Below are 18,188 nucleotides of genomic sequence, written 5' to 3'. Positions count from 1 at the left end.
AAATACCTTTAATTATTGTTCACGCGATTGTGTTTTTTGATTTGGATTTTGACCAATTTTGAGCATGCCAATGCAAAAACTAAACTTTCATTTCAGCAAAAATTCAATAGATAAATATAATATGTCACTCATTGGCTAGTCTATGTAAAGCCAGACGAGAGGAAAAAAAAAAAATATATGTCACTGTCACATTGACATATATTCTTGGTTATCTATGCCACGGTATTGTTATTGTTTTTTTTTATATTTCATCAAAGTTCAAAACACATTTTCCTCAAAATTATAAATTAAATTGAACATGGGTAAGAAGAAAAATAAAAACAAGGTGAGCGGCGCAGTTAAAACCGCAGCCAAAACTGATAAGAAGCTAGCAAACAAATTAAAAAAGGAACTGGCGAATCTAGGGGAGGTTAGTTTGTAAGGTTATTTTATTCTTGTTAATTTCACTGTTTATTTATTATAAGCTCATAATAATCATAATATTACTGCTTTCATTTAAGACTGTAGCTGGTTTTTAGTAGCTTTATCGTATCGGTATAATTGATTAATCGAAAAGTGGTATGTATATGGCTATGTTATTTTTTGGTATTCACTGCAGTCCGATATTACACAGAAAAACAAAACTATGAAAAATAATATTTGCAGGAGGATATTGCAAAAGTTATAGCAGAAATAGAGAAGGAGGAGGCAAAACGTGCTGCAGCATCAGAGAAGATATTATCTGGACCTCCTTCCTCAAGAGCTTACGCTTCTCTCACACCTCATCCTACCAGCAATGAGTTGATCATGTTTGGTGGAGAGTTCCATAATGGACAACAGGTATGTATGTGAGCGCTCCCTTAGTACTTGGTGGACTGAAATAGTTCCTGCCTTTTTATTTATTATACTACTACTTTACGTACTATTACTTTTATAAGTGACACTAACGTATCTGCGCAGAAATCATATTTTTGAATGGCGCGAAAGTATCTCTGCCTGTCATGGCACGTGCCTGTGTGTTTGTTGCCTAAGTGCCATGTTTTGTATGTGCCAATTATGAGTGAGAAAGCACTCGAGAGTCTGTTGTCCTAGACCTAGTGTATAAAATTCGACAATGATGTCAATTTTCGATATTATTTTAATAATATATCATCATCATCATCATCTCAATGATATATTCTCTGTGCTGCACCTCGCCAATGTGTCAAGAGTGGGTAAAAGTTAAGAGAATTTCAACCGTGCGTCGTTTGTATCAACAGACAGCAGTGTACAATGAGCTGCTGTTCTTCAATCCTGCAAACGGTAGTTGGAGGCTAGTGAAGGCCCCGGGAGCCCCACCGCCGAGAAGTGCACACCAAGCTGTGGCCACATCCGCTAATAAGTAAGTCATTTTTAAGATGAATGACGAAAATTATTACTACCCATATCATAAATGCGAAAGTGTGTTTGTTTGTAACAAAAAACTATAAGATTTACCAAGAAAAAGTGACATATTGATAAACGATTAGTAAAAATATTAATACAAGAGCAATGAACCTAAAACTAAAAACCTAAAAGAATATAATATAATTTTGTTTGTTGGTTTCTCCTTCAATAACGTTCAATTTAGATTTTTAAAAATCCTGTAAGAACTCTTTGATATTCTGGGATAAAAAGGCTGTGTCACTCTCCAGGTCTTTAACTCTAACCATTAAAAAAAACCGGCCAAGTGCGAGTCAGACTCGCGCACCGAGGGTTCCGTACTCGGGTGTTTTTTTTTGACATTTTGCACGATAAATCAAAAACTATTATGCTTAAAAATAACTCTGTTTTAGAAAGTACAAGTAAAGCCCTTTCATATGATACCCCACTTGGTATAGTTATCTTACTTTGAAAATTGAAACACATTTTTTTTTTCTGTGATGTAACCACAAATTCACGGTTTTCAGATTTATTCTGTTACTTGTGCTTAAAGACCTACCTGCCTGCCAAATTCCATGATTCTAGGTCAACGGGAAGTACCCTATAGGTTTCTTGTATACACGACGGACGGACGGACAGACAGACAGACAGATAGACAGACAACGAAGTGATCCTATAAGGGTTCAGTTTTTCCTTTTGAGGTACAGAACCCAAAAACACGCCATCAATCTCAAAATTCAATCCATTGCCACGTGATTGAAGCACAAACCAACAAAGATACACACTTTCACATTCATAATATGGATAGTGATTAATAAAATAAAATATATAAGACATCATAATCTCTTTAAATGATAACTTTTGCAGAGGTGAGCTATGGATATTTGGAGGTGAATTCACAAGTCCCTCGGAGACTCAATTCCACCATTATAAGGACTTATGGTGTTTTTCACTGGCTGAAAAGAAATGGGAAAAGGTATAATCGCCAAGCATTTTCTAAATATTAACTGGTTTTCTGATATGATTGGATACATAAGAGTTTTTCAATGTATAAAATGTGTTACTAACATGAAAATTGAAATAACTAGATAAAAAGATAAGTTAAAAAGCCTCAATAGCTCAACGGTTATAGGAGCGGACTGAAATCTGAAAGGTCGGAGGTTCAAACCCTACCCGTTGCACTATTGTCGTACCCACTCCTAGCACAAGCTTGACGCTTAGTTGGAAGGGAAAAGGGAATGTTAGTCATGATTAAAGTGACTAATATTTAAAAAAAAAAGATAAATCGCTACTTCAACGATCTTTACATGTTCTTTTTGGACATTATAATACCCTTATAGTTCGTCCAGTTTGTCCGTGCGTCTGTCCGTCTTCTATTGATACTGTAATTTGTACAGGTGGTGGCCCCAAACGGCCCGTCGCCCAGGTCGGGGCATCGCATGGTGCTGCTGGGGCGCAAGCTGTTCATATTCGGCGGCTACTGCGACGACGGGCGCGAGTGCCGCTACTTCGACGACCTCTACACCTTCTGCCTGGACACCCGCCAGTGGGAGAGGCTGACCCCCAGCGGGCGGGGGCCTTGTGCGAGGTCCGCGTGTGTTATGTTGCCTGTTGGCAACGATTCCGTAAGTTCCTTTCATTTATTTTACAGACTACATATTACTTATGCAATATTTTCTATTTTCTAATACATATTATTAAGTATTTGGTTCTCTCATAGTATGCTAAAACGTGCCAATGCTTAATTGCTATTTTACACTATACAGACATGAACTTTATTTTGCTCATTAATTATTTATACATATTTAGGGATCACGTTTTACATGTATCATACTTGTAAGTCACTTGAGTTTGCGTACACCAGCTTCCGCATCCAGTTTCGTTAGTGTGACTTTGTATTAAAAAGAAATATTGTGGCAATTTTTTTTATGCCGCACATGAGTACATACATACATACATTTATACATGGTGCTTAGTGAAAGCCGATATTAAAAAATGATTGCAGCTTATCATTGACGGTGGCTTCTCTCGCGTCCGCGAAGGGCGCGCGGAGCGTACACAGAATCACATGGACATGTTCAAGCTGAGCTGCAAGGGCGCCGCATGGGCGTGGCGCGCGCTCGCGGGCTCCAAGAACAGCCTCGCGGGCCGCGCCGCCGCCGTCAACGCGCACAGCAACAGGGGCTATGTATTCGGAGGCGTTTGTGTAAGTGTATGCTGAGCTGTAAAGGGCGCCGCGTGAAATCCACAAAATTGTTGATTTAAAATGATTTTCGTGCCACTAAACTAAATATTTAAACTAATTATCCAAAATGCAATCCAGTTTGAAACATCTTTAATTTTTAATATTACAGTTAATATGAAAATCCAAAAGACATTGTGTTATTTCATAGTTAAAGTTTTCAATTCTGTTGTCTGCACTGACTGCCGTTTTTCAGGATTTCCTGGAGAACGAGGAAGAGTTAACAGGTGTGATGAGCGATGATCTGTCCATGGTGGATCTGGACAAGTGTCGCTGGCACGCGGTCACGCTCCGCTCGGAGCAGTCCGCACCGGCCGCACAAACCTCCGCACCGACCGCCGAGGATTCCGCACCAACCGCAGAATCCGCATCGGAGGATACTGGACAAGCCAAGGAAGCTGTTACAGGTAATACATATTAATATTATAAATGCGAAAGTGCATGTCTGTTTGCTAACTTTCACGGCCGATTTTCACGAAATTTCGTACAGTTTGCAAGAAACACACTGTTTACAACGGTATAAAAACGAATCGAAACGAAGCGGCGCTCATTCTGTCCCACTCAAACACTGCACAGGTTTATAGCCTGCACAGATGAATGAAAGGCCCCTGGGTATTTTTTGTCCAATGCCTATTAACTGCATTGAATAACACAACGAACTTAAGGTACCCCTTTCAAAAAGTTCACCGAATAGCCGAGACATTGATTGACTGAACCGCCAAAAGTTCGGGGGTGTCGTCGACAACGTAAAAAGGTTTTTTCCCTTATTCCAGTGGTAACAGACGAAGTATTTACCATGAAGCTAGGGGGCGTTCCAGTGCAAGCAGAACCAGACACAGTGGTTACTCTAGCGCCGCGACAAGAGAAGACAGGGCCCAGCGCGCGCATGTCTGCTATGATGGCTATACAACGCTCTGTGTTGTACGTGTACGGCGGCGTTCTAGAAAAGGACGAGAAACAATTCTATCTAGGAGACATGTACAGTCTAGGTGAGTTAGTGGTTATTCTTGCGCCACGACCTTACATATCTTTAAAATTTAAGAGTTAAAACACCTTGTTTAAACTGCGAATTTTTGGGTTTCGTGTTTTGGCATTATAAATCATTTGAAAGGTAACAGATTACTTTTTACATTTTCAGATTTGCATAAACTAAACGAATGGAAAACCCTGATCGAACAGCCACCATTGCCGGATTGGCTCGGTTCGGACATCGAGGAGTATACCACATCAGACGGAGAGAGCGAGACAGATGATAGCGAAGACTCAGAGGAGGAATAGTGACGGGGATAGATTTAAGCTAGTCTCATAACCGTTACTTTAATTATGGACTATTCAGATTCCACAAAATATGAATAGTCCATTTATATTTTTTTTAACTGCCATACTTTGCCAGCCAATAATTCGATAATTATTTTAACATGTAACTTTAGCCAATTTCTGCCAAACATCAAAATTGGCTTAGCGATTGACCAATGAAACAGACAGACATGCCTAAACATCTTTTCATTTATAATGTTTTAGTAATATAATAGAGAAAGGATGAAATAGGTACTTTTATCAAATACGTCGTCAACATTTTCTATCATGTTTTTGACTGTTTTGTTCTAAGAATAACCAACTTAATTACTAGGTATTTTTACATTATCTTTATTTTTGATTGTAATGTATAGATTAATGTAAGTGTACATAAAAATTAATAATAAAATAATATTTGATTTTATAATAGTGTTTTTTTTTTTAAATAATAGCCCTGTTTTGATTTATAATACTTATTTGAAATCTATGTAATTAAAAGAGAATATCTACTTTGGTTTTGAGAATACTCTCATACAAAGAATTAGTAGCGTGTAAAGGCACAGACACTAAACTACAATTATTATTATAATACTGAGCGTGGGCAACCCCAGCCGTAATTTCCTGTTTTTCTTTCTCTTGTCAAAAACTTTAGTATTGCAGTACACTAATTTTATGAAGTGAATAGAAGCGGAATAGCCACCTGGCGACTTGACCACCAATAGGATATGTATCATAGCGTTCTATAGTCTATAGTCCACGGGAACAACGCGTTCGGCGAGTGCCGGCTAAAACTTAACTTGTGTGTTATTTGCCAATATTACCCACCAGGCAAAAATAACTATAGTTTCTTTGTATAGTATAAAAAACAAATACCTACCCACACCAGTAGGTATATTATAATTGTGGGCGGATCTTGCAAGTAAATGCCATGGTGCAGTGTACACACTCACCGTGGGCGTTGGCTCGACATGACCGGAGGCATCATAGGATTTGAAAAAAAAAACAAAAATACACTTCATTATTTTATTTACATTGTCTACAGTGTAGCGCCTATACATATTCCATTATAAAAATTAATTTAAGCTACCGATCGCTATGCATAGTAACTATAACAATGAAAACAACATTAATTTGAGAATCTTTTGCTCACTTAAGTTGGGCAGTGTGTTAGCTTATAATAGATGTTACAATTATGGACTATTCACGTTAGATCGTGCGCAGATTCACATTCGAATAGTCTATTTAAAAAATAAATGGTGATACTTCATGAAGGACTATTCATGTCAAATCGTGCAAATGTGAATAGTCCAACAAGTGAATAGTCTAGGTATTTATTTTTTGCGTATACTATTAAGAATCACCCTCATGTCGTGTTAAAACAGTATAATATCACCTACTAACATGAATTAAATTACAACAGTTATCGCGTTTACCAACGTATCGAGTTGATCTGTTGATGTTGGCAAGTACACTATAACATGGTAGTTACCCTGTTATTTCATCCGTACCAATTCTCTTAATATGGGACTATTCAATTTATTTATTAGGTACTTACTTTGTTACCTTGCTGCAAATGTTTGTTGCGATGCGTGTGAAGAATAATTTTAAAATGAATACTGCCTCGAAATTATATTTTTATAGCCGGTTTTCTTCTCACGCTGATCATATTGGTGCTCACAGGTGATAAACTGTGTCACTTTCAGTATTTTTATAATTCAATGCAATATTTATTATAACTAAACAAGATTAGGCGTGCAAGCTTTTAAATAAATAAATAACAAACTAAATAATAAAAACTCTACTTCGAATGTGTTTTTTGGTCCCAACACTTGCACGATATTTTATTGATACGATTTGATTGAAAAGATTTGCTTTTACTATCTAAGCTAGAAAAAAGACATCTAAGTAAACGAACTATTCAGAAAATCTGAAATATAAAGGTACCTAGTACCTAAGTAAATCATAATATTTTTTAAAATAAGTATTTGAATGTTTAAACTTTAAAGACAGGTGAGATTTATGTTAAAAATAAAATAAAAAATATATTAAAAATCTATTGCGATTTTATTCATTTAAAACAGTTATTTATAATATAAATATTGTGTGCGTTTCAAAAATGAAAGTAGTAGTAGGTATAAGTATGGCATGTAAGATAAGTTCACTTAGGTTAATCGACTTAGAATGGACTACGCAATCTGTAGAAAAAAATTACAATAACTAATACAGCCTACCTTACTTCTAACTCAAACAAACATAGTAAGGCAGTGATCGAGAAATATATTTTGCTTGTCAAGTAAAAGCTACGAGCTTGTTTTGTCAATTAGAATAGAGATGACGCTAATGTAACATACTCGTCCCGAATAAGGTCAGAATGTATACACTCATCTACGTTGACATTACCAAAAATCTGCTTGATTAAAATTGTTGGTTACCTGATATATTATGGTGCCTACCAAAGAAGATTACGAGTTTGCAGTGATACTGTAGCATACTGTGTAGTCCAAACTATACGTCTATACACTGGGGTGACTTAAATAAACTAGAGCTTTATAAAAATCTACAATTTTCCAATGCGTTCAATATATTCAATATATTTATTTATTTATTTAATCCTAAATTGTTCAACACATTGTTTAGAGAAAAAAATCATTTACATTAAGTAGGTATTTATAGCAAAGTAAAGCTGAAGCCAACATAGTAATAGTAAAAAACCTAGATTAAAATATAAAATTGCGTCGTTATAATAAAAAAATATAAAATTAATAAAGCAAAGTTAACTATAGTACGTCAGTCGGTTAATCTAAGTCCGATGGAAACACGAGTATAACACAACCAAAAGAAAGAGTTCAGACAGTTTTGAAAAGCATACACCTTCATCTTACATCCATAATTGGTCGTGTTTAACTTTCTAGTTCCTTAGTTAGAAATAAAATTTTACAGATGTCTGTCTGAGATGACATTTACACATACAATGGACTATTTATTGGTCAGACGGATGAACTGATTAATGTATGACTCCAATCTTCATTGTAGAATCCACTTTTGTGTTCGTTAACTTACTACCCTACTTAGTAGGATTTCAGTTTTGAAATAAAGTAGTTAAACTGTAGGTACTCATTGTATTTACAAAACGTATTTTAAAATATTAATTCTGATATATAGAGTAATCAGTTGGGTACCAATAATATTGGAACCATGTCTTAAAAATCATTGATTCAAGTAACTCCTCTTTCTTGCGGCTGTATTGTACTCGAAGAACAAAATATCGAAAGCAAATCAGTCTTAACTTACACTTAGATGTACGACTAAAATTATATGTACACTTTTAAATAATTTTTTGATCTCCGAAACTAGAAAATAGACATCACTTCCCGCCAAGATTATTTACAAAGAAACTTCATCAATCAGACAACTTCAAAAAAAGTACGTGCAGGGAGATATCAAAAATTTCCATACAATATAGTCTGTACGTGAACAAAACATTCGCTATCTAATTCGATCATAATTTACATTTAATATTTACAAGATCATTTAAATAAATACACGATTTGGCTGTTATCCTTTTTTCCTAAAACTTTTCGATTGCGACCTAACAATTATTATGAGAAAAATATAAAAAAATAATAATAGTTATTAAATTCACTGTTATTGTCGACCACTTATTCCCTCGACAACGGAATAGTCCATTTAAGAAAATAAATTAACACTACACATTTCACTGTGTAAATATTTCTTCTGTTTAATTTGTTGAGAGTCTGTAGTCCAACCGTTTTAGTATATCCGTCCACGTTTCATATCACAGGAGCGTTCGCCGTTTAAAGCTTGCCCACTTCACTGTCACTCGCACTGACTAGGCTCTAACTTTTCATGCACTCTCATCGATTTGGTGACGTCCCCTTATGTGTCTCGACCTTTACTCACTAATGGCGTCTTATTATCAAACGCAGAATAGCAAGAGTTCTATAAACCACTATCCAGATATTTTTATGGATTGTATAATACTTTTTAAAATACCTACTCTTTGCTTCAACATTCTCGTTTTAAATTACGAATCTCGTAATTTTATTTTCGTTTTTCGTTTCACTATTTTGTAATCGTTCAACTATTCAACGATAACCAAATAGACTATTCATAACGGACTATTCAAATTCCGTAAAATTCTGCGTTTATAAATGACGCCTTTAAAAAGTATTGTCGTCATAATAAATAGTGATTTTTACGTATGTGCGAACTATTTCTATAATAAATTATTATTATTACTGAACACGAAAACGCGACGTCACCAATACGTTGATCGAGAAACTTAGAATAGATCGGTGACAATAGTTCCGAACCACGCGCAAACTACTGGAAGCGCGTACGTGAATAGCGCATTCTGTAGAGACGGTCGGTCCGCGGAACCGGTGACCGGTTCGTCTAAAGCCGGATCTGCGCCGGCCCGGCTTTCTACGTCGCTGGGCAAGTCTTCGTTTGGTGGTGGCTCTATGATTCCTGATCGAACGTTGTTGGTGCCAGGGGTGTCGATGATGCTGGGCACGAAGGGTTGTTCGGGGACGGGTTGCGGGGCGGGCGGGTTGTCGGTTTCAGTCTGTGTCGTTCCTGAGTCCGGTTGTCGGCTGTCTCCCGAACCTGAAAATAAATGGGGCATTTTTAACATAAGTACAGGTACACTGTGTCAAACAACCGGTTGGTTGTTAAACAATGGTTATTATACAATTAACGAATTTCTAAATGACAACGTTCACGTAGGTATATTAATGCGTGCGTGCGTGTGTATGTTACGCTTTCATGCGAAAATGATAATAATTAGACACCTAAGAGTTCCCACGGGATTTTTAAAAAACTTGTATTACAGCTAGTTTTAGTATAAAATAATTGTCAGTCCTACCTTCAGGATAGTCGCTGCCAGAGTCTCGATCCTCGTCATCATCAGGCAGATCCTCGTTATCATTGGTATCGTCTCCGGAGCCAGACCCTGATCCTCCATTGTCCACGAATTCGTTCATCGACGCCGCCGCCGCTTGAAGGTCTTCAGCTGGAATGGAAAGAATCATAAGTTGAGAATTATCTTGAAGGCAAACTTAGCTTTAAAACGTGGGGAAGTGAAAGCACGCGCGGTCTCTAACTTTTGCGGATTATGTGCATTGTGCGTTTTATGCAATTAAATATACAAAACATCTTAAGAAAACCTGCTGGCTTGATAGTTTTCCATAATGTGGTCAAAGCTGAATGAAGTCTGCTCATATGCTTTTGGCCACACTGGCTGGCTGGATAGTGGTACATATAGTTTCATTCCACTTCCGACGATCCGACAACGGACTTCCATTTTCCGACGAGGCGACTCGTTCTCAATAGTGGGCGGGGGATACAAAGGGTTGAGAATTGAGATTTCTTACCGGAGTCTTTCCACTGCACTTCGACGCCGTTATAGGCGTCTTTGAGGCGCGCGGTGAGGGCACGCAGGGCCTCCACGGTGGCTGCGGGGGAGGCGGGTGCGGGGGGAGTCCGCAGTTCAGGGTTGGACGCCAGGGCTGCGCTGCCGTCTCCTGCCGCTATCGACGTGTAGCTGTGGAGGAGAAAAAAAGTTAGAAAGCTAAGTGCAATAGGTGCAATAGTGTGGTCTAAGAACTATTAATCGCTTTTCAAATTAAAACTAAGACTTATTAAATAGTTTTCAAGAAATACTTTTTTTTAAATTTATTGTATTTATTTAAAGACACAAAACATCCTTATAGGCTATATCTCGCCAAACTGCGCCGCAGTTTGTTGGTGAGTTAGCGCTCAATAATATCATAAGCCGTGCCTTTAACTAGCCTCTAATGTTAATGGCTGAAAATTTTCGAAGTGAGCAAAAACGTTTCGTGCGAGTAGATTGGATGTCGACCACATAAGGATGCCAACGTTCACGGTTTCTCGCTGTTCTGTGGCAGAATAGTAAAGCACTGAACAAGATGGAGAACTTACCTAGCTACGTGTGAACCGTTGAAGCAGGGCGCGGTAGTGATGCTGATGGGCGAGCAGAGCACGGCAGGCAGATGGAGCCAGTAGTTACGCGACGCTCGCACTCGCGCTCGCGTCTCGCGGACGAGCTTCTCCAATGCTGGACCTGATTCCGCGCCTGAAAACATTTTACGTACAGTTTATTTCTTTTTTGTGCGGAAGGAGGAATGGATGCTGGCTTGATCAGCATCGGGCATGTTGCAGAACGGGTAAAGATCTAATATCTCCTCCCCTCCACCACTGTATCTTTCAGGTAACATATTCGCCTTAGGAAAAAACGAAAGTAACTATTAACTATTATTATTATTTGCCTCGTTTTAAAACGATCAAATTGGTTTGCCGGCAAAACGTGCTCAAGCAGTTGAGATTATTACTGGGTACAATTTAAATAGAAATAGATATGATTTCTTAAATTCCTCGCTCGCAAAAACTGTTCGGTATTCCGATAGTAAGGTTTCTTCGAAATAAAAATACAATATTTACCATGGCTTTCTTCAGCTTTACTGTTCGTAGGCCTCTTCTTTTTCGATCCCCGTTTCCCATCAAAGTCGTATCCTTTGAAGTCGATATCCGCATTGCCGGGCGCCGGGTCCGGGTCTGCGTCCCTCTTCCTCCTTTCGTGTTCCTCGAATTCCTCCAACTTAATCTGTCCTCTCATGTACTGGAGGAAACGTGTTCTCGATTTGGCCTGTTCCGCCAGTTCCTCCGTCGCTTTCCGGATACCCGCGGATGTCCACAGGCTACCCTGCGACGGGTCGTCGTTCACGAGACCCTCGAAATTGGCCTCGATCTCAAAGTCGTCGACATCGTTGGATTTCTGGTTCCAATCGAAGTCTGGTATGGAGCGGGCGAAGCGCCGGCTCCTCTCGGAGGCGAAGAAGGGCCCCGTACTGGCGCCTCCGCCCAGTTCTCGTTTCCCGCAACCGGAGAAGATTTTCTGCGAGATCTCCTGGTTGCGCTCCTGGAAGCTCATGATAGCTTCGGATATTTTGATGTCGATGGGTTCAACTACCATCGCGATGTTGAATGGTCCGAGCAGACGGTCGGCCACCTTCTCTACGGCATCTGGAATTTGAAAACATTCATTTTGAGCAACTTTTCGTTTGATATCACTTTTAAGCTTCTGCGCTGTAAAAAAATTCATTCAAATCTAGTACCATCAGGTACCTCGGAATCAGCTTAGCTTACTACTACCTACCACCATAGCACTAAACTCACGCTCAAGCGTCGCAGAACAGCAGTCTGATGCAGCTGGAGACTTCAAACTACTAAGAGAGGGTTTACAAATCTCCTTACCAACATAAGCATCCCACTGCTCGCCCAAGTCGGCGTGCGTGGGCAAGCAGCCCTTGATCACGTTGTGGCAGTAGCGGCTGCACGCCGGCGGACTCTGGCCGGCGCACGTGCCGCAGAACCGCAGGCGCGCCCACGCCGTCACACACTCTTGGGTTACCCCCGTCTGGAAATAAGAGGAATCATCACCGTTTAGTATCGTTTAGAACCAAAGAGTTTTCTTCTCTCTTCAACGACGTGAACGACGTGAACGACGTCGTTCACGTCGTTGTGGTGAACAAGTGTTTACTCTCTTGAACCGTTTAATATCGTTTAGGGCAGAAAAGTTTTTTTCTCTCGAACTTCTCGAGGTTAAATGGAGAACAAGAGTTTACCCACTTAGATTCCCTCTCATTCTTTAATGACAAGGATGCGTTAAAGCAACCGACTAAGCTTTCAGTTGCCCTCAAGATCGTGTAGTGCATTGTACACAGACGTAGCAAGAGACCTACATCAAATAAATTAAATTTGATCACCTTGTCAAACGACAGGATCAACCACATCACCACATAGAGAGTAAGGAGAGTATATACTAAATCTTACTTGTCTATCATAATATAGTCCCAGAGTTAGACCTAGATATTCTTAATTTGATACAAAGGACCATAGCAGGATTGATTTTGGAGAAGAAACACATGAAAATATTAGCGATGCCACAACATGAAAATATTTTAACCGCGGGCAAAGCGACTTTGACTATCTAGAATTCTAGATTTTTATTTCTTCATCATACAGTAAGTACTGCCAATATGTGTAGCATTCGTTACTCATTTTGGAATAAGAAAACTTTTGGAAATCCTTAAATTATTAAAGTTTCTTCAGTAAGGAAGTGGAAACGAGATATGAAACTCTAAGATATTATAAATTATGCTGGCATTCATGTTCGCAATTGAAATATTAAATCGTCGATTTCTCGTTATTTTCTGGCACGTTGCCCGTTTCATATAGGACATTGGAAGATCTGGAATTTTTGAAAAATTTGAATAAGTGGATGTAAACAGAAAGAGCATTATGGATTTGGCTGGCAGGGTCGAGTTGATGATTAACTAACTTTTTCTTTGTTGTTTTTATCAAAAGTACAGAGTAATCTTGCCGCCAATATCCATACTTCCATACTTAATCTTATAAATGCGAAAATGTGTCTGTCTGTCTGCTTCTTTTTCACGGCTCAACGGCTAAACCGATTTTAACGTTTGGTACAGAGTTTGCTTACATCCCAGGGACGGACATAGACTACTTGTTATCCCGGAAAACCAAAGAATTCCCACGGGATTCCTAAAAAACCATCCACTTAACCGAATTGTGTGAAATTTGGTACCGAGGTAGCTTGCGTCCTTGCAATTGATATAAGCAACTTTTTATCCCGGAAAATCAAACCTAAATCCACGCGGACGAAGTCGCGGGCATCCTCTAGTGGAAATATAAATGTAAGTAGTAGGTACCTACCTAACTATTTACACACCGACGTACGTGATGTCATTCGTTTTCTTTGAATGCTTTTTCATCTATATTTTCTGAATGCTAATATTTTACGATCTATAATCACATGAATTTAATAGGAAAAGTATCTAATGTAGAATGTAGAATAAATAAAGTCAATTAGATGTACCGTTAAAATTTAAATCCTAATTTTTGTTAGTAGATATGTTTATCAGTGCGTGTGTTTGTGTGTATGTGTCCAAAAATTAAAAGAATCATGGTAGATTTTAGACTGCTCCTATTATATTGTAGGTAGATAAGATAATGCAAATAATATCAAATTAACAAGTGTAAATTAAAAATTTATAACACCCCCGACAAGTGAAGGTTACAGTAACTAGAAAAGGGCTGATAACTTTCAAACGGCTGAACCGATTTTCTTGGATTATAGCTAGAAAAGGGCTGATAACTTTCAAACGGCTGAACCGATTTTCTTGGATTATAGCTAAGAACACTCTCGATCAAGCCACCTTTCAAACAAAACAAACTAAATTAAAATCGGTTCATTACTTTAGGAGCTACGATGCCACAGACAGATACACAACAACACAGATACACACGTCAAACTTATAACACCCAGCTTTTGGGTCGGGGGTTAGAAAGCCTCACGTGTAATCTATGACCTATATTTTGATAGACAGACAGTCTGGTAGGTTATTTAATGAATGATTAAAATGTGATTAAAATATCTAGAATTGTTGTATTCATACGGCATTGACACAGGCACGTATCGCCTTGGTCTCCGAGATCTTTAGGGCTTCGTTTACGACATAATTGCGGGTCCACATTCCTTAAGATACACTTAAATGGAATGTTGACATGGTACTGGTGGATACGTGCATATGCTTTAAGGCTCGGTCAAACAGAAACCGCGACGGTTACTGCACGTCACATTGAAGACGCGTCTGCGTATGCGCACTATAATTGAAGGTAAAATCAAAATTAGAAATAGAAAGAGTGTTTTATTAAAATAAACTTTACGCGCTTTGACTCATCAAAATAATCTACCACTGGTTCCAAATGCCATTTCTACCGAGAATAACCAGCAAGAATGTATGTTTGTGTTTTAGATTTTAGGTTTTTGATATAAAATAAATTATTCAACACTATACAGAGGCTATATTATTTGTCAGTCAGTCTGTCATTTGAAAGGAAAAAATATATTCCTCGAGTAGTTAGGGGTGCACTATGAAGGGATTTCTAAAATTCCAACTCAAAGATTGATTGACTGCCAAAAGCGCTAGAAATGGACAATTACGCCGTTGCGTCTCCCTTTGTATCAACTATCAACATCAAATCGACTTCAGGGTCAGTTATTTTAATACTAGCTGATACCCGCGACTTCGTTCGCGTGGATGTAGGTTTTTAAAATTCCCGTGGGAACTCTTTCATTTTCCGGGATAAAAAGTAGCCTATGTGCTAATCCAGGGTATAATCTATCTCCATTCTTAATTCCAGTCTAATCCGTCCAGTAGTTTTAGCGTGAAGGAGTAACAAACATACACACACACACACACACACACACACACATACAAACTTTCTCCTTTATAATATTAGTGTGATAACGTCGTGTAGGTCTAGGTATACAGTTTCTTCTGCTTGAGGAATGTTGGGTTTGATGCTCAAGTGGAAGTAGCACCGGGATAACCAACTCTTAGTTATAAAATGTGATGTGTGGCACAATTTAAGAAATAAATGCTTTCTTGCTTTCTTTCTTGTACCTATTACAACTTTTAGGAACTGCAGTGGATACGTTTCCGTCGCGCATCGCTGCCGTCACGCGTTATGTATGACACCGCCTTTACCATGGTCACTAGTCCTTTGTCGAAACGACAAACAACAAGCGTGTTTTATATTATTACGAAGATTAATGCAATGCAGTGACTAATGAAGAAACCAGCGATTCCATCCAATTAAGAGCCTGTATGATTTTAAAATTATTTTTTTAATAACTTGTGCTAATGATAGGTATTTCCTTGCTTGTTAAATTTTTAATTACAAAATGCTAAAGAAAGTTAATTTTCGGTAATATAAAGTGCAAAAAAAAACATTTCCTTCCTAATCATTAATTGTCAGGCAGTCTATTAAATTTTAATTCTCTCGACTTTGGGAAAATCACGTTTTCAGTTAAATTCACAAAGATTCCCTGTAGAAATTCGGATTCATTGTTCAGATAATATCTACCTATTAGTTGGTACAACTAGTTAATTATTATCTTTCTTCGGCGCAGATAAGTACCTAATTGAAAACTTTTGCCTAAATAAAACCCGTCTGCAAAAAACAAACTGCCTATAAATATCTGTATGACTTTATCCACATGGATTTAGATTTTTTTAGGAATCTCGCGGAAATTCCTTGATTTTCAGTTGCCTACAAAAACATACCCTATATCCGTCCCCGATTATGGAATACCAAATCGCATGGAAATGGTCATCCAAAGTCATATTTTTATCACTCAAACTCGAGATTCTTAAATTTTGAATTAGGTCTAAAGATTGACACCTTATTCATCAAAACCGGCTCAGTAGTTTAGGCGCTACACACATACATACGCCATACATACATTAGACTGCTAAAATCATAACCCATTTGGCTTTGCCGTAGTCGGGTAAAAAAACAAAGAGATAGGACGGCACTATGTAGGTAGGTACTTTATCCTAATTCATTCAATGTAGGTTATGTACTTCGGTACCTATCTTTACCGAGATGACATCATGCAGACCAAATGTGCGCCCGCGAATCTAAACGATCGGCTCCTTTTGACATACATCATCGTATTTGCACACAGAAGACGACACGAATGTGTTATGAATAATTAATAATTAATATATTATTCATTGAGTAGCACGTCTAAGAGGAGACATAGCGCACAGATTCGCTAATCCCTAGCGAAGAATAATTAAAATTCAACGCACACACTGGCATAATTTAATATGTCGCAGGTCGCTACGCCACTTTTTCACGTGACATGGATTAATAATTTTTTTTTCGGAAAAGTGAACGTCGCGTTGTCCATTGCTGGTAGCACGGGTAGGTTATTGGGTCAAACTACTAGCCATTCTTTTATGATCATCAATTCCAATTGCCCACCGTTCTTATTCTGAGAGGAGACTCGTGCTTAGACGTAGACCGTTGAGGGGTTTATATTATGACGATTATGTAGAATATAGATGACAATATCGTCCATCCATCTATTAGGTAAGAGGTCTCCCAGCGCTGCGTTTTCCAGTGTTCTCTATTCAAACACCTTAGGACCACTATAGGTTTTAAGCCCGGTATCTATTTAAGCGGATCGAATAATAGATATGTTCAGCAGACCAATTACTTAGATTAGATGACGTGAGCAAATTTTCACATCATCTATTAATGACGGTCTGCTAAAAACATCTTCGCCCATCTTCTCTTCGGTGGGTACTAGGCCGTACTGCTCCACCCATTGCCATTTCAGCTTCGCGATTCTTTGAACTATGTTGGTTACTATGTTCTTCCCACTAAGGTCCGTTACGCACATATAGCTAATTGTAGTCTATTAACATTCAACACACGCCTTACGAATCGTATATCAATTTTGTTTTACAGTATCCGAATGCCAAATATAAAAAACATTATTGGTGGCTAAGAAAAGTGGCACGTATGGTGCGTGCAAAAAGTGCAGTCAGCTTATGTCGCCTCCTCGAAGGGGAGTGCGCTTTTGATATGAATGTATTAATTATTGCCAGGCCAATGTGTCATCTGGCGCCAAACGGGAGCAACGGACGGATGAATCAGTTTCTAAGATGTCACTTTGTGTGAAGGTCAAGCCAAAAGCTACCAGACTCGAATATTGATAGCTCTTTATTCATTCAATGCCGAATTTTAAGTTTGCAATTTGTATACATTTAATTTAAAGGCAGACAATAGTAAATTGAGATTTATATCCTCTTGTCGTACCAGTAGGTGGCTTATATCGAATGGTTGTGGTAAGTGTTAGATACTTCATAGAGTTTGGCATTACGTTTTCGTTCTGAGAGTTCTGGGACGGGTAGGTATGTTTCATTCAGCGTTTGTTACGTTATCCAATCTTAAATCCGACACACATGAAATGTGTTAGTGTAAGTTATTCTATATAGACGGTATCGTTATAAGAAGCCGTATGCCTTTGCGATATCCGGAGTCACCCTGGGGACGGACGTAGATTAGTTTTAGTCGAACTAACCCAAAGCCTCTCGCACGGTCGGCCAAAGGGGGCACCCTCAGGACTAGTGTAGTCCTGCTTCCGTCTTTAGATTATAAAGGTTAGATCTACATGTTCAAGAACTAATACCTACCAAATATTTTCATCATCAGTCGATATAGTCCCATTCATGGCATGGTCAATTCTTTTTTCCTTCGGATTCTATCTTTCATGTTTCCAGACACTGATATATCGCACCAGGCAATGCAAGTATAGGTAAGGTGGGACCATTTGAAAATCTTATTG

At 38.4% G+C, this 18,188-nt stretch overlaps 2 protein-coding genes across 4 annotated transcripts in view; one reads left to right on the top strand and one right to left on the bottom strand.

Moving 5' to 3' along the window:
• Window positions 1-209: 209 nt before the first annotated feature.
• Window positions 210-8,327, top strand: LOC123864378 (kelch domain-containing protein 4). Its single transcript, XM_045904770.1, has 11 exons — window positions 210-409; window positions 646-819; window positions 1,239-1,360; window positions 2,248-2,356; window positions 2,778-3,005; window positions 3,386-3,586; window positions 3,819-4,029; window positions 4,396-4,611; window positions 4,761-4,935; window positions 5,707-5,715; window positions 6,110-8,327. The coding sequence occupies exons 1-9, from the start codon at window positions 299-301 to the stop codon at window positions 4,898-4,900; spliced, it is 1,512 nt and encodes a 503-aa protein (XP_045760726.1). The 5' UTR covers window positions 210-298; the 3' UTR covers window positions 4,901-4,935; window positions 5,707-5,715; window positions 6,110-8,327.
• The window catches only part of LOC123864370, a 113,173-nt gene continuing 100,912 nt past the window's right edge, over window positions 5,928-18,188 (bottom strand). For all 3 annotated transcript variants that reach the window (XM_045904757.1, XM_045904759.1, XM_045904758.1), the window contains 6 exons: window positions 12,215-12,377; window positions 11,402-11,983; window positions 10,883-11,036; window positions 10,315-10,484; window positions 9,807-9,953; window positions 5,928-9,547 (listed from right to left, as the gene is read on the bottom strand). In XM_045904757.1, the coding sequence (XP_045760713.1) occupies window positions 9,222-9,547; window positions 9,807-9,953; window positions 10,315-10,484; window positions 10,883-11,036; window positions 11,402-11,983; window positions 12,215-12,377 (1,542 nt within the window). In that variant the 3' untranslated portion in view covers window positions 5,928-9,221. The remainder of the gene's footprint in view (window positions 9,548-9,806; window positions 9,954-10,314; window positions 10,485-10,882; window positions 11,037-11,401; window positions 11,984-12,214; window positions 12,378-18,188) is intronic.

The sequence above is a fragment of the Maniola jurtina genome, chromosome 4 (genome assembly GCF_905333055.1).
Source record: "Maniola jurtina chromosome 4, ilManJurt1.1, whole genome shotgun sequence".
NCBI lineage: Eukaryota > Metazoa > Arthropoda > Insecta > Lepidoptera > Nymphalidae > Maniola > Maniola jurtina.
The sequence above is the reverse complement of the archived record's forward strand: the minus strand, read 5'-3'. Positions and strand labels throughout refer to the sequence as shown.

What these genes read in the sequence shown, in the direction of transcription:
- LOC123864378 (XM_045904770.1), top strand. Translation starts at nt 299, where the DNA reads ATGGGTAAGAAGAAAAATAAAAACAAGGTGAGCGGCGCAGTTAAAACC. An exon ending in AACTGGCGAATCTAGGGGAG is followed by an intron (nt 410 to 645) that starts GTTAGTTTGTAA and finishes TAATATTTGCAG; the next exon opens with GAGGATATTGCAAAAGTTAT. An exon ending in AGTTCCATAATGGACAACAG is followed by an intron (nt 820 to 1,238) that starts GTATGTATGTGA and finishes TTGTATCAACAG; the next exon opens with ACAGCAGTGTACAATGAGCT.